Here is a 27,816-nt window from a genome sequence, read left to right as displayed (position 1 = left end):
TCTGGAAGCAGCTTAACTAGGTGGTTCTGGCTTAGGTTCTGTCACTGGGGGTACAGTTAAACTGTTGGCCAGAGCTACAGTCATCTGAAGGTTCAATTGGGGCTGAATGATCCGCCTCCAAGTTTACACCGTGTGGCATATCCATAGGGAGGCTCACAACATGACAGCTGGCTTTTCCCAGAGCAAATGATCCTAGAGAGAGCCTGACCACCTAATCACGGGAGTGATAACCATCACTGCTGTTGTATTCTATTGGTCATACAGACCACCCCTGGTACCGTGTGGGAAGGGCGTACACAAGGGTGTGAATACCAGGAGAAGCAGAAATTGAGGGGGGTCATCTTGGACGTTGACTGCCTCAGGTCCATTGTCAAGGTACACACTGTAGAATTACTGGCTTACATTTTTGGGAAAATCTGGTAAATAAATTTTAGTATGCCCACTAAGAATAATGACTTAATAAGAATCTATATAATGGGTAATAAGAGCAGGGCCCTTTCTAGCCTGCTTCCAACTCTGCCCCAGGTGTAGCACCTGCCTAGGAGAACAACCTCCCTGGTGCTGACAGTCCATTGACCAGCCCCTGTTCAGGCTGACTTGACTTTCCACGAAGGTTGGTCGCTGTCCACTGCTCTACAGTATTCACTTATAGCTTTGCTTTGGGGTTTTATTAACTCTCCAGTCTTCCATCATAATATAATCCAAAGAGATCTGGTCCACACAGACATCCCATGAGACATCACACTGAACCACTACTTTGACCACATCATGCTTTTTAGGCAGGATAAGCACAAAGCAGTCAGCATGCAGGAGGCCTTGGTAAGACACATGTTCCTGGAGGTAGGAGACAAACCCTATGAAGATTCAGGGATTGACTAATTCAGTGAAGTTTTAAGTGACCCAGGGGTTCAGGGACATGCCAGAGCATCCTTCAAAATATAAGACATGTTTGCCCTGGCCGGTTTGGCTCAGCAGTTAGAGCGTCGGCCTGCGGTCTGGAGAGACCCGGGTTCGGTTCCCGCTAAGGGCGCGTACCTCGGTTGCAGTTTGTCCCCGGCCCTGGTTGGTCGTGCGGGTGGCAGCCACTCGATGTGTTCCTTTCACATCGATGTTTCTCTCTCTCTCTGTTCCTCTCTCTCCCTCCCACTCTACCTGAACAAAAAATGGAAAAATGTCCTCGGGTGAGGATAAAATATATATATATATATATATATATATATATATATATATATATATATGACATGTTTTGCATCTTACATCCTTTCCACAAAGAAGGCAGCACAGAGCCAAGTAGGCCTCTTTAGGTTCTGGAGGCCACATTCCACGCTAGGAGAATTCCTTTGGCGCATTTCCCAGGTGACATAGAAAGCTATCAGTTTTGAGTGGTGCCAGAGCAGGTAAGGGTAGCAGAGTGACTCCAGGCTTGAATCATCAGTCCGCTTGAGTCATCAGTCAGGCAGACCTTATGGTGTTAGTGGTGTCAGTGATGGGAGAAGGCACAGTATGGAGTTTTTGACAAAACCCAGTGGGAGAATCCTAACACAGACCCTGAGCATTCTGAAGCAAGACCAAGCCCATGCCATTTGCAGCAGAGAAACAGCTGTTGGCACATCACTGGGTCCTGGAACACTTGACCTTGACACACTAAGTGACTATACATCCAGAATTGCCCATTTTGAGCTGGATTCCATCAAATCCACTCAGTAATAAAGTCAGCCAGGTCTAGCAGTAGTCAATTATAAGGTGGTTCTAGCTCAAGCAGGTCTAGAGGGCATGAATCGGCTTCATGGGCTGGTAGTCAGACCCGTGTCACCCACCAGAATAACACCAGTGTCCTTCCCCTGGCTTGCACCTATGTGGGGGGAGAGGGCACATGTCACCTGCTGTAAATGGAGGAAAGCCCAAATTGGTTTACAGGTCAGTGGGCTTGGTATGTGGATACAAACCAAAACTGGACAGTGGCTGCCTTACAGGCATATTCAGAATTAAGCCTGAAAGACAACAGAAAAGGAAAATCTTCCCAGTGGGCACAGCAGCAAGCAGGGCGCTGGTCATCCAAATGTGTGTGGAAGGAAAGGTGGCCCAGGGTGGAAAAATACCCGGTTTCCTGGACAGTGCCACCCTCTGGTCATCCGGTTAGGGGCCTGGAAAGAAAAGGACTGAACAATCAGGGACATGGAGCCCTGGGACAGCGGCACGTGGACAGACATATTAGAGTAGAAATTAAATGTGAAGATTTTTGCTTCACACATTAATGTCTACCAGAAAGCATTCACCATGAGTCACTGAACAACCAAGTCGACAACATGGCTCAGCCAGTGAAGTTAGCTAGCCTGGGTCATAGACCTCACCAGTATTCACAATGGGCATGGATGGAGTGGGCATGGTGGCAGAGACAGAAGCTCTATATGGACTCAACAGCATGGCCTCCCACTTACCAAGGCCAGTCCAGCCACTGCAAACTAAAACCACAATAAGATACCACTCTACAACTTCCAAATGGCTAATTTTTTTTTTTTTTTATCTTCACCCGAGGACATTTTTCCATTTTTTGTTCAGATAAAGAAGGAGGGAGAAAGAGAGAGAGAAACATCGACGTGAAAGGGACATATCGAGTGGCTGCCACCCGCACAACCAATCAGGGCCGGGGACAAACTACAACCGAGGTACGCACCCTTAGCAGGAACCGAACCCAGGTCTCTTTGGACCACAGGCTGACGCTCTAACTGCTGAGCCAAACTGGCCAGTGCCAAATGGCTAAATTTAAAAAGATTGGCAATACCAAGTGTTGATGAGGAATTGTCATTTATTGTTGGTAGAAGACTAAAATGATACAACCATTGTATTTTATTTTTATTTTATATTTTTGGTACGTGCCCCTAGTGGGAACCGAACCCAGGACTCTCTGGTCCACAGGTCGATACTCCAACCGCTGAGCCAAACTGGCCAGGGCGATACAACCATTTTAGAAAAACATTTTGGCAGTTTCTTATCAGTGTAAACATGTAACTATCCAGGGCTTGGCAAATTTTTTCTGTGAAGAGCAAGACAGTAAATATTTTAGGTTTTGTGGGCCAGTTTCTATGCAGCCACACAACTCTGCTACTGTCAGCCATAGACAATACATGAACAAACGGGCATGGCTGTATTCCACTAAACGGCATTTAAAACAGGCAGCAAGCCCTGGTCAGTTTGGCTCAGCGGTTAGAGCGTCGGCCTGCGATCCGGAGAGACCCGGGTTCGGTTCCCGCTAAGGGCACGTACTTCGGTTGCAGTTTGTCCCCGGCCCTGGTTGGTCGTGCGGGTGGCAGCCACTCGATGTGTCCCTTCACGTCGATGTTTCTCTCTCTCTCTCCTTCCTCTCTCTCCCTCCCACTCTACCTGAACAAAAAATGGAAAAATATCCTCGGGTGAGGACAAAAAAAAAAATAAATAAATAAAACAGGCAGCAAGACCACAAGCCATAGTTTGCTGACCTATTAATTTGACAACTAGGTGTATATGCACAAAAAATGAGTACATATGTTTACAGAAAGAGATTAGAAAAAATACCTATAGCAGCTTCATTTGTAATCATCCAAAGCTGGAAACAATTCAAAGTCCAACATTAGGAGACTGGATAAACAAATTGTGCTATTTTCATGTAAAAAAAAAAAATACACACAACAACATGAATTAAGTTTAAAAACATTATGTTGAGTAAAGGAAGTCCACTACAGAAGTGCATTCTGTGTATCAGTTCTTATCTTTTGCAGTATAACAAATTGCTCCAAAACTTAGTAGCTTAAAACAACTGTTAACAATATGGTGTTACCTCAAACAGTTAAAAATGGAACTGCCATTTGACCCAGTTATCCCACTTCTAGGAATATACCCTAAGAAGCCTGAAACACAAATCAGAAACAATATATGTACCCCCATGTTCATAGCAGCACTATTTACAATAGCTAAGATCTGGAAACAGCCCAAATGTCCATCAGTAGACGAATGGATAAAAAACCTGTGGTACATACACACAATGGAGTACTATGCAGCTGTAAGAAAGAAAGATCTCTTATCCTTTGAGATGACATGGAAGGACCTGGAGGGTATTATCCTAAGCGAAACAAGCCAATCAGAGAAAGACAAATATCACATGATCTCACTTATTCATGGAATATAATGAACAAAATAGACCCAGAGACATAGAGACATAGAAGTAATGTACAGACTGACAAGCCGCAATAGAGGGAGTTGGGGGAGAGGGAAGAGGTAAACCACAGAATTTATATGCTTGTATGGGTAACCATGGACTTAGACAACAATGCTGAGGATGGAGTGGGGGTGGGGATCGGGAGAAGGATGTCTATGGGGGAAAAGAGGAAACATCTGTAATAAAAATTAATTAATTAAAAAATTTAAAAAACAACTGTTTATTTAGGTTGTAATTCTGTAAATCAACAGTATGTTCTAGGCTTGTTGGGGTTTTTCTTCTGATCTTGGCCAGGTTCATTTAGGCACCAGCAATCAACTGTTGAATCAGCTGGCGCTAGCTGGTTCAACTACAAATTTATGTGAGTGCCAAGGACAGATGATCATGTTAGAAGCTTCAAGTAGATGCAATCAGCAAGGTTCACCTCAGGAAACTGCAGGACAATCTGAATTTTTTTAGAAAACATAGTTAAGGGATTTAAAATTGAGATTGCGGTGTTTATAGGTTAGTAGAATCATTAGAAATGTATCAACCAACTGTAACATTAGATGCTTTTTGGAAGCTGGTTCAAACAAACTACAAAAATTAAAAAGAAAGAAAAATATTTATAAAACAAAGAAACCTGAACACTAAATATATTTGATAATATTAAGCAATTATTGCTACATTTTCAGAAATGATGATGAAACATGGGTTATTATTTTTTTAAGACGTCTTTCTTTTGGATGTATACTTATGGATAAAACTAAATGATGGGTGAAATTTGCTTCCACATAATCTGGTAGGAGGTGGTAGTGAGTGGCATATAGATGAAAAAGATTAAACATGAGTTGATAACTGTTGAAACCAGGTAATCAGAGTAGGGGTTTATTATATAATTCTGTTTCCTTTTGTAAATGTTAAAATTTGTCAATATTAAATACTTTTAAAACCAGGTGAAAAAAACTCAGATGTTTGGGATAAAATATCCTTTCTTTCCTGCATGTGGTGTCTGCTGTGATGGCAGGAACCACTGCAGCCTTCTTCTGACACACGCTGAGAATGCAGAGCAAGATGGAAAGCACCTGTCTGCATCCTTGAAGCTACTTGAATTGAGTTTCCTAGTCCTGGTAACAGCCTCTATTCTACCTCATCGTGTGAGATAACAAGGTTTTCTTTTTAGTTGGGTATTGTGTGACTTACAGGCAAAAACATTCAAACTGATATGAGGAATAATAAGAAATTTGTAGGATTGACAAGATGATAGAGGTTAATTCAAAATGGTGAGATTGATGATGAAAAAAATGTCTGAGCCCTTTCCAGGTGCTGGAAAACAGAACCTGTATATATTTGCTTTTAGTACTGCTGAGACTCGCTCTATTTCACCAAATGGATTTTCAGAAGTCGAGAGACCTAGAGCACTTCCATTTTTAAGACATGTATTCTTAAAATTTTGGTAAGCCAAAACAATGTTTCAAAAGTTATAGTATATTTTAAATGTTGACATATAACAAAACACTTTTGACATAAAAATTACAATGCAAAATTATGTAATTACAAAACATAAACAAAAAATTAATTCCTCGTGAACTGTAGGGAGTGTGGTCCAGCACTGGGTCACAGGTTCAAATTTCTGTCAGTCTGATCACTGTATTGCTGTAACTATGTGGGTAACTGTATTTGGAAAGGGTCTACATTTAAGGCCCTTTTTGAATTAGAAGTCTATGCCGATAGCCCTCCTGGATCTCCTGGTCTTTCCCGTGACAGGCTCAAGAGTAACTCACACGTATGTAGCACTGCACAGTTTGCAAACATCATCTGACATAACGTACTTAATCTACAACCCCATGAGATAACATACACACAGGGCTGCTGCCTGTGGTTATGCAGACTGTGCGCTGCACTAGGGTTCCTGGCTGAGGGGGTCCGTGGCGGGTGAAGTCCAGCAAGCCCTACATTCCACGCACTGTGCCGTGTGCTCTGCCTTGGGACTGCCTCTGCCAGGAGGAGGAGGAAACTTCATCTCATTTTCCCAAGGATACATGGGCAAACAGTAGTCCTGAAAATATAAAACATATTTAATCTTCTTTAATACCATTAATAATTATTTCAAAATCCTATGATGCTGTAGTGGGTCATCCCTTTGTGGCCCACTTTTATCCTAGATATACCTAATGAACACCCAAGAGGCTCCAGGGCCACTCTATATTTCTCCTGGAGCAAATGAGAGGCCAGTGGGTCAATATAATAATTGCCCTCATCCAAGAAGTTGGAGATAATGAAGCCTGCTCCCGGCAGTACCAGTGGGTGGAGTTACAGAGAGCACAGCTCACCAGCTTCCATCTCTGTACTTCCACTTCCTCTTCCCAGATTTGTTTTAATCAGATTTAAACGTTACTTAAAGTCATGTCTATCTGTTTGAGAAACCATTCCAGATTAAGGGACATGCCAACTCAGTGCAATGTGTGACACAGGATTTTCTTTTGCTATAAAAGGCATTGGAACAATTGGGAGAAATTCGAATCAGGAATGTAGAATAAATAGTAGTATTTTATCAATGTTGATTTCTCAATTTTGGTCATTGTTCTTTGGATAGGTAAGAGGATCTCTTTGTTTTAGGAAATATACACTGAAGTAGTTAGAAGTAAAAAAGGCATCATGTCTGCAATTTACTTGATAATGGCTCTCCTAAAAATGTGAGTGTATGGGGTGGGGTGTATGTGTGTGTGTGAGTGAGCGTGTACGTATGTGTGTATGTGAAGAGAAAAAGGCAGATACAGTCGTCCTTCGCCATTTCACATGCTTCGACTTTTGCAGCTTCACTCTATCGCTGTTTTTTCAAATATGTTCATTAAAAAGTTGATCGAGACAGTGAAAATGATACAGTGCACGCTTGGCTGTCTGAGCCAATTATACACCCCTGTATTACAATTAAAATTAAAATTACTGTGCGTATGGACTGTAGGCCTATATATTCGAGCACCCCAGGAATCCTTCAACTCCAAGTGCGACCACTAGAGTCTGGAACGGATTAACCGCGATAAACAAGGGACGACTGTAAAGCAAATGTGGTAAAATATAAACATTTAGGAATACTAGATGAGGGTTACTATTCTTGCAGCTTTTCTGTAAGTCTGAAGTTATGTCAAAACAAAATGTTTAAAAATTATGAACTGTGGAATAGCTACTATAGGCTTGTGATTCCAAATTCAAAAGATGCAAAATGTATATAATAAAAAGTTAGTCTCCATTCTATCCCTGCCATGGAGCCATCAACTTTCTTTCCCAAAGGATATCTCTACATACATAAGCCTGTGTGTATTTTCTTTCTCCTATTTTTACACAAACAGTGGAATAATAATCACAGTTCTGCCATTGGTTTTTTCACTCATCAATAAATCTTAATATATGAGTACATATAGTGCTGTCTCGTTCTTTTTTAGTGGCTACATTGTAACTATACAGGGTGTCCCCAAAAAATGTATACAGGGTATCTGTAGATTCCATTACATTTTGAAAATAAAATGTATTTTAATAAACACTGGCTTTATAATTATTCAAAGTTGTGTATACATTTTTAGGTTTACAGTTGTGATGACATTCTTGTGAGTTAATAAACCTATTGTAATAGTCATAACCTTCATGTCTTTTTTCATAGGAACAACTATAAACCTACTTTTACCTATATATGTATCCATATATAGTCTCTTTTTCTAACAATACTACAATAAATTTCCTTAATCAGACATCATTTCAAGCATCTCAGTATATCTTTAGGTGAATTCCAAGAAATAGCTTTGCTAGGTCAATTTTAATAAATATTGTCTAAGTACTCTGCATAATGGTTGTGCCATTTTTACTCACAGCGAGAAAGCATAATATGCTCACATCCCTCACTACTTACAGTGTGTTGTTAAACTTTTAGATAATTGCTAATGTGAAGTATGGTATATCATTATAGTTTTAATTTGTATTTCTGTGATTTGGTATGAAGTTAAGTGTCTTTTATATTTATTTATGCTTCCTATTCTTTGAACTCCTCATACTTTTTGTTTTTTCTTTTTTTCCCATGGAAAGTTTTATTTCTTTAAGGTTTTGTCCCAACCAGTCATTTAAAAACCAAGTAACATCCCTGGCATATGTGGCTCAGTTGGTTGGGTGTTGTCCAGTGTACCAAGAGTGTGCTGGTTGGATTCCTGGTCAGGGCACATAGCCGGTTGCAGGCTTGATCCCCGGTAGGGGGCATGCAAGAGGCAGCCCATGGATGTTCTGCTCTCACATCAATATTTCTCTCTCTCTCTCTCCCTCCCTCTCTAGAAAAATCAATAAAAGCATTACAAAAACAAATAACACATACCTGGGGAATAGAGGCTGGGAACTGTACCTCCCTCCTACTCACCATGGACAACAGTGGGAAAGAGGGGAAGGCAGGAGAGGTGGCTAAAATGAGACTGCAGCACCAGCAGTGATGGAGGCAACGACATCACAGGGCCAGCTCCCTCCTCTCCCAGGTCCAGGCTGGGGGTCCCATGGCTTTCAGTGGGGTGAGGGTGGAACCTATCCCAGGTTCCCCCACTCTGTCTCCCACTCCCTCTCCCACTCCCCTATCCAGAAGTGGGAAGAGGAGGAGGCAGGAGTAGCAGACAGGAGAGGCAGGGAGGTGGCTCTAGTGAAGGCAGAGGTGAGGTGTGGTCTAGGCCCCAGTTTGGAGGCCCCTAGATACCCCATCCACATGCCCACCCTGGAAGGATGAGGAAGCCACACCTTCACGCAGAGTTTGGTGAGATGAAGTAGAGATGAGATGAAGGTTGAGGGGCCCCGAGGTGGCCGGGGCATGGGCCTCAGGTGAGTCCGTGCTAGTCGCTGTGGTCCGGGTGGTATTCTAACGCAGCACCCTTCCACTTGACACCATCCAGCAGCATGGGTGTGCCATGGTGCGGATCCGTAACGCATGCCTGCACCACTTTCACAGGCTAGCAGCATCTGGCCTTTGAGGACGCCTTCCTTGTGCGCCATGTGCTCACAATTAACGATGTTACCTTCTGGGACAGGCATGACGCCAAGGAGTTTGAGGTGCAGGCTGGGACAGGTGCCTCTTGGATGTCCTTGCTCAGCCTGTGCACAGAGGGCAGCGTGAAGGTGATCTCATACCTGTGCAGGATCTTGAGGAAGTCAACCTTGACCAGAAGCTGCTGTCACTCTCCTGGGTGACCATGACCACTGAGTCATGCAACTTCTCATCAAAGTGGCTGCGGCTTCGGGAGCTTTCTGCCTGCTGTCTTGGCCTACTGCAAAGTGGACACTCGGGACTCTGGGCTTGTTGCCCTTGTTAGCTGCAGCCATGGACGCCCTCCCTGCCACCGGGTGAGACGTGCAGCTCTTAATGGACCCGCCTTTCAATCTCAGCAGCCTCCCTTGCTCCAAGGACACCAGCCGGGACGATCACGGAAGGGGAAGGGGGGAGACCGGGTGGTCGTGGCAGCTGCGAGGGCTCAACCGTAAGCACCAGGAGGGAGTCTTCAGCGGCCGCTGCCAGCCTCAAAGGCAAGCCCTCGCCTCTTGTTTCTCCGTTATATTTGTTAGTTCCTACCTGCCCCCCGTCCAGCTTTATTGCAGTATAAACATAAAATTGTATATATTTAAAGTGTGCAATGTGATGATTTGTTTTATGTACACATTGTGAAATGATTACCGCAATCAGGTGAACACATCATCACTCACATAGTTATCTTTCTGTGTGTGTGTGGTGAGAACACTTGAAGATATACTCTCTTAGCAAATTTCAAGTACACAACACAGTATTATAAACTATAGTCACCATGATGTACATTGGATTTTTCCATTGATAATCACAAGTAAAATTGGACTACAGGTGTGTTCCCTGTTTTTGCTAGATTGTGGTATCAATGTTATGCTTACTTCATAAAAAGAATTAGCAAGCCCCCAGTTTCCCTGTGCTCTGGGACAGAATAACAGCACTGGAGTCAACTACTCTTCACCATGTGGGTGGAATTTCTTTGTGAGACAAGGCGGGCCACCTGCGTTAGGGAAGGTGGGTTTTTGATGATAATATGCTCTAGTTCTTCTATATGCTCGGTAATTGTTTAGGTTTTCTATTCTCTTCCAGGATCTGTTTAGGTAAGTTGTATTTTCTTGTAACGTCATCCGTTTCTTCCAGGTTGTTAAGTTTATTTGCTTAAATTTGAGCCAAGTTAGTGTCTTACAAATATACTTGTTTTCTAGATCTGAGATCCCCCCAAACTTATGTTTTTTAATTAATTAATTAATTTTTTTTATCCTCACCCGAGGACATTTTTCCATTTTTTATTCAGATAGAGCGGGAAGGAGAGAAAGAGAGAGAAACATCGACGTGAAAGGGACACATCTAGTGGCCGCCACCCACACGACCCAACCAGGGCCGGGGACAAACTGCAACTGAGGTACGTGCCCTTAGCGGAACCGAACCCAGGTCTCTGCGGACAGCAGGCTGACGCTCTAACCGCTGAGCCAAACTGGCCAGGGCCAATCTCATGTTTTTTAATGAACTTATGTTCATCCTTCCCCTTTCTTCTGATTAGATTAGTTAACCATCTATTTTATCAGCCCCCCCCCCCATCCCCTGGACTTATTACTCCTTTGACATTAGTTTTCTTAATTCATTTATTTCTTCGTTTGTCATTACTAATGTCTCTATTCTGCTTCCCTTATGTTTGTTTTTATGACTTTCGAATTGGATGTTTCATTTACTTTCACTATGCATTTTCTTATGAGCCCTGCTTTAGCTGTATCAAATGAGCATCTACATATAGTGCTTTCTGTATCTTTATTTTCTAGACATTCTGCAATTTCGGTTTTAACTTCCTCTTGTTCCCAATAGTGAATTAAAACTAGTTTTCAAAAACTCGGGAGGTTTTACATTTTTATTTTATTTTAGCTTTTTTTCATTTTTTAAGAACACGAGAGAATTTTGTATCCTGCTCTCCGCCCCATTTGGCTTTTGCCCCATGACTCCTCTCCGCTCCTTCCCCGCGACTTCAGTGAAGATCACAAGGAAGGCTCTCCGACTCGAAGCCGAACAAGAGAGAAGCAAGCTCGCAGGCAGGGGGGAAAACACCCGCGACCCGAAACTATGGGTCCCAAGGAGACGGAGGACTGAACGACCCCTCCGCTAGTCTCCGGCCACACCTCTGCGGGCACGTGGCCGGATTGGCCAATCGCCGCACAGGAGCGCTGCTCTGCTTTTTATTGGTTTTGAAGGAGACGCCCAACACCCTGGGCTCGGCCCACTGCACGATTTTGACCTGGACGGTGGCCGGCGGTGGACAAGAGGCTTGCGGAGCGGAGCAAAGCTTTTGCAGTGTGTGGGACTGAGTTCGATTGCGCCTAGACTTCGGGGAGCCGCCGGGCTGCTGGGACATGGCGACGGGCTCTGTGCTGTCGGTGCGGCTGGTGGCGGCGGAGAGGAACCAATGGCAACGTTTCCCGAGCCTGCTGCCGCCGCTGAGGTAACAGCCCCTTTCTGGGGGTTCTGCTTTCAGTCTGTGTATGGAGAGGGAGAGGTCGCTACGCCCGGTCTTTTCCATTCCTCCCCCTTCCCCTCATCCATCCTTCAGCGCTCGGTTTGCCCCTATTTTTCCATTTGTGCGGAGTGGGGGAGGGGTGAACTGGGCCTGCCATCTGCTCCCCTCGCCGTCAGGACTGGAATAACGCGTGTACAGCACCTAACCGCTCACACTGTGTTTTCACTGCATTCCGGGGGGGGGCTTTATAATCCTGGTTCTGGTGAACCCAAAGGCGTCCACGACCTGCCTAAGGTGACACCAGTAATAAGTGGTGGAGCCGGGATGCTATCAAAGCTCCTTTTGGTTCAGCTGTCCCCCAGCAGGTGTCCAGTTCAGACAAAGACTGCTGGAGTCCTTTCTCCAGTTTGGAATGAATCAAGTTGACAGAAGCCCATTTACCTTCCAGAGGGCCGAGCAATTGTTTTATCAGAAGTCTGTATGCAAGTTTAAACAAAGGCATCAAATGACTCACTCTAGCTAACCTGACTCCAGATCATTTTCAGATTTTGAGCTTAAGCTTCAGTGACAATAACTTTTGCTGTGGAGATACCCTCGTGATTCCAGGAAGCAGGCTTCTTTATCTCCCTGTGCTTCATTATCATCATTCTCCTTCATTCTGGAAGACAGCATAGCTTAGTGCTGAGGGCACAGGCTCAGGAGTCAGGGGTCTCTGCTTTGCTACTCACTGGGTGTGTGAGCAACCTTGGGCAAGTTACTTACTACCTCTGTGCTTCAGTTTTCTCACCTAGGAGGAGGTGATGATATTAGTACCTACAGGAGAGGATACTAGTACCTTGAATTGTGTGAATCAAGTGCATTAATATATGGAAAGAGGCTTAAACGGAATCTGGTGCATATGAATCAATAGATGTAGCTTTTGCAGACTCAACCATTTAGATCAAGTTTCTTACTTGCTTTTGTTTACCACCAGTAACTGTAGATGCTTGGGTTTTCAGTTATTTAATTGTAGGACTCGCCCCAGAGCAGAATAAGACAAATAAAGCAGTGTTAGTGCTTTTCTCGTTCTCCTGAGTTTTATTTTCTTTAAAAAAATTTTTTTTTTCTTTATTGATTTGAGAGAGAGAGGAAGGGAGAGGAAGAGAGAGAGGTAGAAACATCAATGAGAGAGAACATCGATTGGCCATCTCCTGCATGCCCCCCACTGGGGATTTGGCCCACAACCTGGGCATGTGCCCTGACCGGGAATCGAACCGGCGACTTCTTGGTGCATGGGTCAACACTCAACCACTGAGCCACTCCCACCAGGCCTGAGTTTTATTTTCTTAGGTTTCTGGGGCTCCACATTATACCATGCAGATACATATTCTCTCTTTCTTCTTCCTCTTAAACCTTAGCTATTTCGTATGACATTGTTCTCAAGTAGCTGTCACCTGGAAAGTATTAGAGTTGCAATGGCATATAGAATTAAAAACCTTATCTGTGTAGAGGATATATACATTTCTTTTTATATCATGATACTCTAGTAACTCAGAGAAAAGAAATCTAGTGGTAAAATTTTAGAAATGAGAATGTTACCAACGAGTTTGGATTCTTGTCTCTTGATATAAAAGAATTTAGACCAGGGACACTGATGAAAACAAAGGCAGAATTATTGAGGCTCTGCAGAAGGTAAAAACACTGAGATAGGGCCTCAGATTCTGCACCCTGAATGTGGGGCTTGGGAACATGGAAGTTGCTGGGGTTAACCAATCAGGGTGTAGGTTGGAACACTGAGGTCCCACTGAAGTTCAGGTATGTGTAAGTAAAGCAAGGCATTCTGGGATTGTGCAAGACTTATTGGGTGCAGGAAGGGACTTTCTTAACCATTTATTGAGTTTGTCTCTGGGATTTGTGTCTTGGTTCTAGATCTGAAAAACAAACCTTAAAGAAGTCATTGTAGTTCCTGGACCATTGTTTTATAGCTACCTATTGGTAACTTCCATAGTTCTGGCAGGGCTTAACTCAGTGGAGCAGTTTATTGTGATAGGCCTTGACTCAATGGAGCAATTTTTGGTAACATTTTATTCTACCTGTTTCAGAAGCAACTCCTTTTGTTGCTGTTGTTAATCTTCATCCAAGGATATTTTTCCATTGATTTTTAGAGAGAGTGGAAAGAAGGGTGGGAGGGAGGCAGAGAGAGAGAGAGAGAGAAAGAGAAAGAGAAACATCGACAAGAGAGAGGCACATCTATTGGTTGCCTCCCACACGTGCCCCTACCAGGACTGGGGATGTACTTGGATTGCAGGTTCGGGCCATTGACCAGAAATCGAACCCATGTGGGCCAATACTCTAACCACTGAGCAACACCGGTCAAGGCCAGAAGCAACTTCTTAATCTTGGTTTTTAAGTCATTGTTTTACGTTGTAGCTTAGGTAATGGTGAAAAAATGGAATAGATCAATCAAAACATTGTTGGGATAGGAGATTGTAGATAAGTGGTGTGTGTATGTGGTTGTCTGTCTATGTTCACTAGAAAATGGCAGAAGAAAACTTTAGGCTAGCAGTGGTCTTGAAACTTAAGTCTTAAGCTGGATTTAACAAAAAGCAGCCATTTTATAGACACATCTACCCAGGATGGGCCTTTGAATCTTATCAGAAACCTATCTGAAGAGTGTGATGGGAAGATGCTGTGAACTAGAAAATACTTTATAAAGATCAGGAAGATTGGATTCCTCCTCCTTGAAGATTAAGAAAGTGAGGTCAGCGGAATTGGAAAGATATGGGAAAGGAGGTCATTGTGTGGAAGTCTAATGGAAAAACTGTGGGTCTTCTCATCAACCCTTCATAGATGGCAAGATGTGATTGATTATGTATCACGGGGCAATACGTGTATAGATTGCCCTATAGTGAGGAGGAAAAATTTCCCTCCACCCTTCAAGGTTTTTCTGGCTCAAATAATAATCAAATTGACATGAGAAACACTAGCCAGAGAAAAACAAATTAAAATGTAATAACATTGGAGAGACCCAGGAAAACAAAGTAACTTACCAATATGGGGGAAGCCATCACTTTAAATACCATCTTCAACTCAAAACTAAAGATGTTGGGGATGGAGAGTCAGTTATGGGATTAAGCACAATTAACAAGGGCAAGATTGTTATGTAGATTGGAGTGCACATCTCCACAGACAATGGTTTCTAGAGATTTAGATATCTTCTTCCTGGTACAGTGAGGGAAACACCATTACAAAAGGAGATTTCCCTAATAAATATAAATGTCTTATTTAAAAATTTTTTAATTGATTTTTTAGAGAGAGAGAGAGAGAGAGATAGAAACATCAATGTGAGAGAGAGAAACATTGATTGGCTGCCTCCTGCATGCCCTCCACTGGGAACCGAGCCCAAAACCCAGGCATGTGCCCTAACTGGGAATCAAACCAGGACTTCTCAGTCCATGGGAGGACATTCAGCCCACTGAGCCACATAGGCTATATGTCCTATTTTAAAAGGGTAACTTCTACTTGGTTTTCAGAGCTTCTCCCATGTTTGCTGTTTCTTAAAATTAGCCAGCCTAAAATGATCATTATCTCCAAAGAGGCATGTTTGGGGCGGCAAACTCTGCCCCAGGTAGGGCACCTAGCACAAAGGGATTTATTTCCCGCGTTTAGAGAGACAGAGAAGAGTCAGAGCACCTCCCACTCCTGCTGCTTCTCAAGTGATTTTCAATTAAAAATAATCAAGATGCCATTGTGTGATATCTTGGGGCTGCCTGCTCTGAGCCCCAACAGTTGTAAAAAAATTGCTGGTTCTTCAGAGAGTGAAAGTAATCTTCAGTGTGTTTTTAAAAAATACTATCTCACAACTAGAAGGGTGCTTCTTGGGGTTGACACTCTAACTGCTGAGCCAAACTGGCCAGGGCCTGACATTTTCTTTTTAACAGATATTACCGTGATTTGTGGCCCTTCAAAGTTCAACCCCTCCTACACAAATCTTATTATATAGTATTTAAATTTTCTAGGAGGTGATAATGAAAACAAAAGATGGAGAAACATTGATGTAAAACAACTTTCCCAGGATCACCAGCAGCTGGTGAATGGGTGGCTCTCCAGCAGGTCCCACAACCAGCATTTTTTCTGCTTCCCTTGTCCAGCTCCTTCTTTTTACTTCTCTTGGCTTGATTATTCAAACCTGTCTTCTCAGGGGGTTGAGTTAGATTGGTATTCCTAAAATTGTAGTTCAACCAGTATATTTTATTTAATAAAGTACAGTAGAACAAAATTGAATAGAAACAAAATACAGGGAAAATTTTTTTTCATGAAAATTCTGTTTTGTATGCATACCTGGTTGTGAAGTCAAATACAGTTTTTACTTTGGGTTCAAGTCAAAAAAATTTTGAAAAAAGCTGAACTAGAATATTATTTTAGACTCCTCTCCTCAAGACATGCTTGAAGAGATGAAGGGAGAGAGAGAAACATCATTGTGCCCTTTATGCAATCCCTGACTGGGGATCAAACCAGCAACTCAGACATGTGCCCTGACCAGGAATCAAACCTGTAAGCTTTCAGTGCACAGGATGATGCTCAGCCCTCTGAGCCACTCCAGCCAGGCTGAACTAGATGATCTTTAAGTACCTTGGCTTTCCATTCAATCATCTTTGGCTCTGTAGTCATATGCCAGTCTCAGGAGCCAGCAGGTTAAATGATTCATTCAAGGACATGTACTGCCAGGGAAAACAACCAGAACTGTAACTCCTGATTTCTAGATTAGTTTTCTTTCCACAAAGACTGGCTTAGTAAATCACTTTGTAGGCTTAAAGTTTAACTAAGGTCATACCTGTACTTGGTTTCAAGTTTTTAAAAAATTTAGATTATTTTGAAAGAATATTGACTGATCTTGTATATCCTGCTTAATTATAAGTACATTTGAACTCATTTTATAGGAGATGGGCTTGGAAGCAAAGAACCATGAAGTATGCAACAACCACAGGTATTGACAGTTTTTGTTGTACTAGTTGGCTTTGCTTCAGATTATGAACTAAGAAATGGAAATGTTTAATCCTTTAATTTGTGCATAATAGAAGTAGTTCTCATATACTTTTGAAGTTTGGATTTTCGTGATAACTTTTTGAGTAAGGATTGTCATGGTTTGTATCTCTTTTATGTCACATATCTTGCTGTTGAGTCTAAAACATGTAGGGAAATACACACACACACACATATATATATATATATGTATATATTTTTTAAATCTTTACCTGAGGATATTTTTTCATTTATTTTCAGACAGAGAGGGAGGGATAGATAGGGGGAGAGAGAAACATCGATGTAAGAGAGACACATCAATTGGTTGCCTCTGCACAATCCCAGTCGGGGCCAGGGACTGAACTGCAACTGAGGTACGTGCCCTTGACCGGAATCAAACCTGAGACTCTTTGGTCCACAGGCCAACACTCTAACCATTGAGCCAAACTGGCCAGGGCAATATATATTTTATATTTATGTTATTTCTGACTGATTCTCATAGTGTACTGAATTGGGAAACATAACTAACATAACTGTGATGATCTAAATCAATGCTTTATGCCCTGCTCGGTTTGGCTCAGTGGTTAGAGCGTCAACCCACAGACCAAAGAGTCACGGGTTTGATTCCAGTCAAGGGCGCATACCTCAGTTGCGGTTTGGTCCCCAGCCCTGGTCGGGATAGTGTGGGAGGCAACCAATCGATGTGTCTCTCTCACATCCATGTTTCTCTCTCTCTCTCCCTGCTTCCTCCCTCCCTCTCACTCTGTCTGAGGATAAATGGAAAAATATCCTCAGGTAAGGATTTAAAAAATAAAACATAAATCAATGCTTTATAACATGCATTTTAAGTAGCAAGACTTTTATTTTTCAAATAAAAGTTTACATGAAATTCCCAACTCTAAAACATATTTAAATATAACTTGTAGTTGATTGATGTAGCTCCCTTCCCTTCCCTGCATACGTCATCCCAGCAGCCCCTATAACCTATGACAACTCTTGGGCTCTATAGATCATTGCTGAAAAACATTGTTTTCAATTATATAAAACCTTAATTTTTTTGAAAAAAAATCTATGAACTGTCAAAGAACATTTATTTCATGTATAATGATGGAAGTGGATTTCATGTATTAATATACTATCATGTCATTATAGCACTGATATCAGTGAACTAGTACAATATTCATTTTTATTGCAAGAGAAGCACACATCCCTGTGCTCAGAGTAATAGAAGTAGTGGAGCACAGTGTCTGAGAGCTCAAATTCTGGAGTGAAGCTAACCTAGGTTCAATCTTGGATCCACCATTTATTTAGCTGTATAATTTCAGGAAAGTAATAACTCTTTCGATCTTAATTTCTTCACTTTTAAAAATTGAGATGATATCTTACCTACTTAATATGAAGGTTTAAGTCTAGATAGAGTCTGTTTTACACAGGACCTGGAGCATAAAAAGTACTTATTTAAAGATTCATTATTATTACAATGACTGAAATGAAAAATACCCTAGAAATAATCAATAGCAGATTAGATGAAGCAGAAGAGCCAAGCAGCAATTTAGAAGACAGGGTAGCAGAAAACACCCAATCAGAGCAGCATAAAGAAAAAAAAAAAAAAATTAATGAGGATAGTTTAAAGGACTTCTGTGATAACCAAGTGTAAGAATATCTGCATAATAGGGGTACCAGAAGGAAAAGAGATAGCAAGGAATTGAGAAACTGAAGAAATAGTGACTGAAAACTTCCCTAACTTAGTGAAGGAAAAACACACGCAAGTCCAGGAATGCAGAGAGGCCCAAAAAAGATGAATCCAAAGAGGCCCACACCAAGACACATAATAATTAAAATAGCAAAGGTTAAAGACAAAGAGAGAATCTTAAAAGCATCAAGAGAAAGACAGTTACCTACAAAAGAGCTCCCTTAAGACTGTCAGCTGACTTCTTGACAGAAACATTTCAGGCCAGTAGAGGTTAGCATGAAATATTCAAAGTAATGAAAAGTAAGGACCTACAACCAAGACTACTCTACCCTGAAAGGCTATCATTAAAAATTGAAGGAGAGAGAACAAACTTCCCAGATAAGAAAAGGCTAAAGGAGTTCTTTACTACCAAACCAGTATTATAAGAAATGTTAAAGGGGCTTCTTTGAAAGGAAAAGAGAGAAAAAAAAAGTAACATAAATATGAATAATAAAATGTCAGTAACTATATACCTATAAATAATCACTTTAAATGTAAATGGATTAAGTGCTCCAATCAAAAGATATAGGGCAGCTCAGTGGATAAGAAAACAAGACCTATGTATGTACTGTCTAAAAGATATCCACTTTAGATTGAAAGACACACAAAGTAAAAGGTTGGAAAATATATTTTATACAAATGGAAGTGGGGGAGAAAAGCTCGGGTAGCAATACTTATATCAGACAAAATAGACCTTAAAACAAAGGCTATGATAAGAGACAAAGAAGGGCATTACATAATGATAAATTTGATAAAGGAATTAATCCAACAAGAAGATATAGCCTTTGTAAACATTTTTGCACCCAACATAGGAGCACCTAAATATATTTTTAAAATCTTGATAAAGGGAGAGATTGACAATAATACAGTCAGTAGGGGACTGTAACACCCCATTGAGATCAATGGATATATCTTCCAGACAGAAAATAAACAAGGAAACAGTGACCTTAAATGACACATTAGATGGGTTTAATTAATATTTTTAGAGTATTTTACCCCAAAACTGCAGAATATATATTCTTTTCAAGTGCACATGGAACATTTTCCAGGCTAGCCTACATATTTGGCCAGAAAACAAGTCTCAATAAATTTAAGAAGATTGAAATCATATCAAGCATCTTCTCTGACCACAGTGGTATAAAATTAGAAATCAATTACACACAGTGGTATGAAACTAGAAATCAATTACACACTAGAAATCAATTACACACCTTCTCAAATTATTCCCTGAAAAACATACCAACACATGGAGGCTAAATACAGTCGGCCCTCGTTTATCACAGTTAATCAGTTCCAGATTCTACCGTGATAAGTGAATTTCCGCAAAGTAGGATTCTTTATTTATATACAGTCATCCCTTGACACTTTGTGCTTCGACTTGCGCAGCTTCACTCTATTGCGGTTTTCTCAAATATAGTATAGTACAGTATTTGAAAAAAACCGCGATAGAATGAAGCTGCAAAAGTCGAAGTGTGAAGTGGCAGGGGATGACTGTAACATGTTACTAAACAATGAATAGGTTAACAGTGAGATCAAGAAATAAATCAAAAGATGCTTTGAAATAAATGAAAATGAAAACAACAACCCAAAATCTATGGGACATAGTAAAAGTAGTCATAAGAGGAAATTCGTAGCAATACCGGCCTACCTCAACAAGCAAGAAAAATCTCAAATAAACAATCCATCCTTATGCCTAAGGGAACTAGAAAAAGAATAACAAAGCCTAAAGTGAGTAGAAAGAATGGAACAATAAAGGTAAGAGTGGAAATAAAATAGAGTCTAAAAAAATTCAAAAGATCAATGAAACCAAGAGCTGGTTCTTTGAAAAGATAGACAAGATTGAAAAAACCTGTAACCAGACTCATCAAAAAAAAAGAGGACCTAAATAAATCAAATCAGAAATAAGAGAAGTGACAATTGACACATAGAAGTATAAAGAATTATATATATACATATATATATATACACACACACTATAAACAATTATATGTCAACAAATTGGACAATGTGGAAGAAATAAATAAATTCCTAGAAACATTCAATTTTTCAAGACTGAATCAAGAAGAAAATCTGAACAGATGATTACTACCAGTGAAATCAAATCAGTAATCAAAAAACTCTCTCAACAAACAGAAGTCCTGGATTGGGTAGATTTACAGTTGAATTTTACCAAACATTCAAAAAAGACTTAATATCTATCCTTCTCAAATTATTCCCAAAAAATTCAAGAGGAAGGAAGGCTCCAAAGCTCATTTCACAAGGCTACATTATCCTGATTCCCAAACCACACAAAGACATTACAAAAAAGAAAACCATAGGCCAATGTCCCTCATGAACATAGATGCAAAATCCTCAACAAAATATTAGCAAACCAAATTTAGCAATACATAAAAAATATCATACACAATTATCAAGTGGGATTTATTACTAGGATGCAAGGTTGGTTCAAAATCTGCAAATAGCCCTGGCCGGTTTGGCTCAGCGGTTGGAGCGTCCACTTGCGGTCCGGAGAGACCCGGGTTCAGTTCCCGCTAAGGGCATGTACCTCGGTTGCAGTTTGTCCCCGGCCCTGGTTGGTCGTGCGGGTGGCAGCCACTCGATGTATCCCTTTCACATTGATGTTTCACTCTCTCTCCCTCCCACTCTATCTGTACAAAAAAATGGAAAAATGTCCTCGGGTGAGGATAAAAATAAAAAAAAATCTGCAAATAAATTAACATGATACATCATATAAACAAAATGAAGAATAAATATTATATGATATCAACAAATGCAGAAAAGCACTTTTTAAAATCCAATACCCATTTATGACAATTCTCAAAAATGGGAATAGAGGGAACATATGTCAACATAAAGGCCATATATCACAAACCCACAGCTAACATCATACTCAATAGGGAAAAACTAAAAGTGTTTCCCTTAAGATCTTAAACAAGACAAGGATGTCTGCTTTTACCACTCTTATTCAACATAGTACTGGAGGTCCTAGTCACAGCAGTCAGACAAGAAGAAGAAATAAAAGGCATCCAAATTGGAAAGGGACATGTAAAACTGTCATTATTTGCAGATGGCATAATACTATATAGAGAGAACCTCAAAATCCCACCAAAAATCTATTAGAACTGATAAATGAATTCAGTAAAGTAGCAGGATACAAAATAAATATTCAGAAATCAGTTGCATTTTTTATACATCAATAAATGAACTATCAGAAAGAAATTAAGAAAACAATTTCATTTAAAAATACTAGGAATAAATTCAACCAAGGAGGTAAAAAACTTTTACTTGAAAAATGTTAAGAAATCGAAGAAGATACAGATAAATAAAAGCATATGCTTTGTTCATGGATAGGAAGAATTAACATTATTAAAATGCCCATACTTCCCAAAGCAATCTACAGGTTCAACACAATCACTATCAAAATACCAATGTCATATTTCACAGAACTAGAACAAATAATCCAAATATTTATATGGAACCCCAAATAACCACAGCAATTTTAAGAAAGAAGAACAAAGTTGGAGGTATCACACTAAATTATATCAATCTATACTACAAGGCTATAGTAATTAAACAGCATGGTAGTCACATAAAAACAGACACATAAATCAATGGGACAGAATAGAGAGCTCAGAAATAAATCCAAACCTTTATGGTCAATTAATCTATGACAAAGATAATCTATTCAATAAATAGTGTTGGGAAAATTGGACCAATGCATGGGAAAAAAATGAAACTAGACCACCTTCTCACACCATATACAAGAATAAACTCAAAATGGATTAAAGAATTAAATTTAAGACTCAAAACCACAAAATTTCTAGGAGAAACACAGGCAGTAAACTCTGACGTTTCTCTTAGCAACATTCTTTCTGATTATCTCCTCAAGTAAGGGAAACTAGAACCAATAAACAAATTGGACTACATCAAACTAAAATGTTTTTGCACAGCAAAGGAAACCATCAACAAAACAAAAAGACAACCAACTGAATGGGAGAAGATATTCACAAAAGATATAGCTGATAAGGGGTTGATATCCAAAATTTATAAAGAACTCATACAACTCAACACCAGAAAAACAAACAATCCAATTAAAAAACGGGCAGAGGACCTGAATAGACACTTCTACAGAGAGTATATACAGCTGTCTATTAGACATATGAAAAGATGCTCAATGTTATGAATCATCAGAGAAATGCAAATTAAAAACACAGTGAGATATTACACATGTCAGAATGGCTGTCATCAATAAATCCACAAACAACAAGTGTTGGTGAGGATGTGGAGAAAAGGGAACCCCCTCCAAGGTGCAATGCTGGAATGCAAATTGGTGCAGCTGCTATGGAAAACAGTGTGGAGGTTCTTCAAAAAATTAAAAATATAAATAAGTTATGACCCAGCAACTCCATTTCTGGGTATATATTAGAAGAAACCCACAATATTCATTTGAAAAGATATATGCACCTCTATGTTCATTGCAGCATTTATAATAGCCAAGATGTGGAAGCAACCTACTGTCCATCAGTAGACAAGTGGGTAAAGAAGAAGTGGTACATATATACAATGGAACATTACTCAGCCATAAAAAAGAATGAACTCTTACCATTTGTGACAACATGGAATGACCTAGAGAGTATTATGCTAAGGGAAATAGGTCCAACAGAAAAAGAAAAATTTCACAAACAAAACAGAAACAGATTCATAGATGCAGAGAACAAACCTATGGTTGTGAGATGGCAAGGGGGTTGGAGGGCTTAGTGAAAAAGATAAAGGAATTGAGAGGTACAAATTGGCAGTTACAAAATAGTCATGGAAGTATAAAGTGCAGCATAGGGAATATAGCCAATAATATTGTTATAACTATGTATGATGCCAGGTGGGTACTTGAATTATCAAGGGATCACTCTAAATTATATAATTTTCTAACAACTATGCTGTATACCTGAAACTAATATAAAATAATATTGAGTGTCAACAGTAATTGGAAAATAACATTTAAAAAAGATTATTATTAACTACGATGATTTTTTAAAGCTATTTTGATCTTAAGTATAACAAAGCATCTTTTAATTTTGTTTTAAGTTGAAAAATCTGAGTAATTTAAGAGTTTATGTTAATAAGAGTATCATGCATTTCATTGACAAGAAATGCGCTAATATTAGTTAAAATGGTTGTTTAGGCTCTGTTATGCTGATTTTATCAACATAAATGCTTATTAGTTTGTTACTATCATAGAATGTTTATTTCTCATTCTCATTCCTTGCTCCCTAGTAACATTTTTGGTATGATTTTTATGGTGTTTTAGGACGAAACATTACCAAGGTCCTCATTGCCAACAGAGGAGAAATTGCCTGCAGGGTGATGCGAACAGCTAAAAAAATGGGTATACGGTCCGTGGCTGTTTATAGTGAGGCTGACAGGAATTCCATGCATGTAGACATGGTATGTTGTTAAAAACTGGAAGTCAGATTTTGTAAGAGATCATATTTGTTTAGTGTGCCAGTATTTTAGTTCTTTATGTTGACAGTTTATATTTGCTGGTGTTAACAGTGTTTCAGTAAGTAAGGTCAACTGCCCACTAATAATTCCTCTTGGGAGCATTTTCCAAATATGATACCAGTTGAACTAAATAGTGTCCTCTGTGGTGTAGTTGATTTACAGACAAGGTCTGGTCAATAAATATTGGTTAAAAGAGCTCATAGAATGTGGCTGATGCACAGACCGCACTTTGAGTGGCTCATGTCCACATCCCTGGTGTACAAGAAGAAGGATCAAGATTCTAGTCTTAGTATCTACTACTTATTGGCCAAGGGATCTTAGACAAGTCACTCAGTGTTTCAGCAACTTAGCTTAACTGAAAAATTATAATTAAAAGGACCCTCCTCTGAGGTTTATAAGTGTTAGCAGTTATAACTAGCTATCATCCACCAGATAGAACCCAGACATAGATGAATTCAACTACTGTCTTTCTTTATATCCACAGCAAATCTCCAAGCACTGACAAATGCACAGTGATCAGCTTCACCGGGACTTTCAGCATTGCACAGCAGGCCCATGCAGCTTCCTAGCCACTTTTCTATCTCGATTGTGACTGATTCCTGTTGCTTTCTATCCTAAGCCACTTTCATTTTACTTTAGTATGTGATATATACATAAAAATCAAGTTTTGACATTCTCTTCATGAAAGTAATTTCTAAGTAGCTTATTTTTATAGCATAGATATGAGCTAGTACTTATGTATTGTTCTTAGGGAGCCAGCATTTCTATTTATAACAATATGTCCCTGAAGCAGTTCTATATAGAGTACTAGTCTGTGGTTTTTTGAAACATGTAGTATTTGTTAAACAGGCAGATGAAGCACATTTCATTGGTCCTGCGCCCTCTCAGCAGAGCTACCTTTCTATGGAGAAAATCATTCAAGTGGCCAAGATCTCTGCTGCACAGGTAAGAGGGATGAAGAGATTTACAATACAAAAGTAATAAATATTGCACAGTTTTCACAAAATTACTTATTTATAGGACTCATTTTCCATTTTTAACCATCCCCCATTTTCTATCTTTCCTGTTAAAAGCTATTAGTACTTTGAAATGAACAATCTAAACAGGCAGCTAAATATATGCCTGACAGGTAGGGAAATTGTCCACTGGTGGTGGTAGTATTGTTGGTGTTTCCTTTTTTAATCTATTCTCAAGGATACAGTGGTTTGGATACTGTAAATTATTCTTCTTAAGAGGAATTAAACTTCTTGAGATCATTCCCAGAATGTGTGGTTGAACTTTATATTCGCAAGTAGATAGCTGCTTTTTTTTTTATTTTGAAGGGACAGTATTTATCTAGTTCATCAGAGTTCTGTCAAATTAAGTATCTGTTCAAAAGCAGCGGAGCTAGCAACAAACACTTGGAAAATGAAATAAAGGAAACAGTTACATTCATAATTGTATCATCAAAATCAAATACTTAGTAACAAAGTTAGCAAAGTTCAAGACCAGTGTATTGAAAACTAAAGCATTGCTGAGTGAAATTAGAGTCCTAAATAAAAGGATAGATATATCATTGGAAGACTCAATATAGTTAAGATGACAATTCTTTCCAATTTGATCTATAGATATAATTCACTCTATATCAAAATGTCAACAGGCTATTTTGTAGAAATTGACAAGCCTGCTCCTCAAATAGCCAAAGGGCCTAGTATATACTTAAAACAATTTTGAAAAGACTAACAAACTTGCAGGGTTTAGACTCTAGGATTTCAAAACTCATTATAAAGCTAGAGTAATCAACAGTGTGTTATCAGAAGGATAAATATATAGTTCAGTGGAACAGAATAGAAATTTGCGCATTTACGGTCAATTAATGTTTGAATAAAAGTAATTTGATGAGGAAAAGGTAGTCTTTTCAACAAATGGTGCCGAAACAGTTGGATATCTATATGCAAAAAGATGAAACTAAAATCTAGTTCCTACACTCTTACCTTATACTTTTCACAGAAAAATTAAGTTGAAATGTACCATAGACCTAAATGGAAGACCTAAAACTACAAAATTTCTAGAAGAAAACATAGGAGAAAATCTTTGAGAAGGTTAGGCAAATATTTCTTAGATATAATATCATTCATAAATAAGATCCATAAAATTAAAAATTGATAAAAATTTGATAAAATTTAAAACTTTTGCTCTTCAAAGAAAATCAAGAATATAAAAAGATCAGCCATGGACTAGAAGAAAATTTGTGCAAAACATATATTTGATAAGGACTTGTATCCAGAATATATAAGGAACATTTTACAACTCAACCCAATTGAAGAAAATGGGCAAAAGATTTGAATAGACACATCACCAAAGCAGATACACAAATGGCCAATAAGCCCTTTAAAAATACTCAGTATCATTAGTCATTGGGCAAATTGACATTAAAACCACGGTTAGATACCATTTCACACTTATTAGAATGCTATAAATAAAAAATACAAATAATAAATGTTGACAGGGATTTAGAGAAATTGGAATCCTCATAAATTTGCTGGTAGGAATGTAAACTGGCGCAGCTACTTTGGAAGATGGATTGTCAGTCCCTCAAAGGTCAAATAGAGTTATCATATGAACTAGTAACGCCACCTCTTAGATATATACCCAAACAAAATGAAAACATATATCCAAACTTATCCACAAATATTCATAGCAGCATTATTAATAACCAAAAAGTAGAAATATGCAATGTCCATCAGCTGATGAATGGATAAAAAAAATGTGGTATATCCATAGAATGGAATAGTTTTCTGCAATACAAAGGAATAAAGTATTGATATATGCTAAGAAAATAAAATAAATGAATGGATGTTGATGGTACTGTGTTTAGTTAAAGAAGATAGTCACAAAAGACTATATATATTGTATGATTCTAATGATATAAAATGTCCAACTAGTCAAATCTATAGAGACAAAGTAAAGTAGTGGTTGGCTAGGGCTGGGGATATTTGGGGAATAACTACTAAGAGGCATAGGGTTTCTTTTTGGGGGCATTGAAAACTTAACATGATTAGATTTCACTCAGTATTTTATATTATGATAATAATTGCACAACTCTGTGAATATACTAAAAATTATTGAACTGAGTAAATTTATGTCATATGAATAATGTATCAATAAAATGTTTATTTAAACACACTATATGTATAGCACTATGTACCCATGAGAATGGCTAAAATAAAAAAGACTGACGACACCACATGTTAGCAGGGATGTGGAGAAACTTGGAACCATCATGCATTGCTGGTAGAAACGCAATATAGAACAGCTACTTTAGAAAATTGTTTGGCTGGCTTTTAAAAAATTAAACATATACTTACCATATTTTGACCCAACAGTGCCCTCCTGAGCATTTACCCAAGAGAAATGAAAAATAGGCTTGTATGAATATTCATAACAGCATTATTCATAATGGCCCCAAATTGGAAAAAAATCCAAATGAATACATAAACTAAATGTGGTATATCTATAGTAGAATCAATTCTATACAAAGAAATGAACTTTCAATTCAGACAATGATATGGATGAACCTCAAAAAACTATGCTAAGTTAAAGAAGTCAGACACATAAGACTATATGTTATTGTATGATTCCATTTCTAGGAAATTTCTAAAAAAAAAAAAAAAGCGAAACTATAGAGACAGCAGGTTGCTTGGTTCTAGAAGTAAGAATTAATTAGTTATGCACATGGGCACATAGGAACTTTTTTGAGTGATACAAGTGTTCTAAAACTGGATTGAAGTAATAGTTGCACAGTTGTATAAATTTACTAAATTCATGAAACTATAAATGGATGAATGTTAAATATTGTAAATCATACCTCAGGGGGAAAAAGCTGTTAAAAAACCAGGGAGAACTGAGTGTAG

The 27,816-nt window shown here is 39.2% G+C and overlaps 1 protein-coding gene and 1 pseudogene across 1 annotated transcript in view; one reads left to right on the top strand and one right to left on the bottom strand.

Annotated features, from left to right (window-relative positions):
* Window positions 1-9,012: 9,012 nt before the first annotated feature.
* LOC118616932 lies at window positions 9,013-9,514 on the bottom strand (annotated as a pseudogene).
* A 1,982-nt stretch (window positions 9,515-11,496) lies between these two features.
* The window catches only part of MCCC1 (methylcrotonoyl-CoA carboxylase 1), a 67,437-nt gene continuing 51,117 nt past the window's right edge, over window positions 11,497-27,816 (top strand). The window contains exons 1-4 of the mRNA XM_036243384.1: window positions 11,497-11,676; window positions 16,611-16,657; window positions 23,730-23,866; window positions 24,773-24,868. Coding sequence (XP_036099277.1) covers window positions 11,588-11,676; window positions 16,611-16,657; window positions 23,730-23,866; window positions 24,773-24,868 — 369 coding nt within the window. The 5' untranslated portion in view covers window positions 11,497-11,587. The remainder of the gene's footprint in view (window positions 11,677-16,610; window positions 16,658-23,729; window positions 23,867-24,772; window positions 24,869-27,816) is intronic.

The sequence above is a fragment of the Molossus molossus genome, unplaced genomic scaffold (assembly GCF_014108415.1).
Source record: "Molossus molossus isolate mMolMol1 unplaced genomic scaffold, mMolMol1.p scaffold_m16_p_5, whole genome shotgun sequence".
In the NCBI taxonomy this organism is placed as follows: Eukaryota; Metazoa; Chordata; class Mammalia; order Chiroptera; family Molossidae; genus Molossus; species Molossus molossus.
This window is presented reverse-complemented; position numbering and strand designations above follow the sequence as displayed.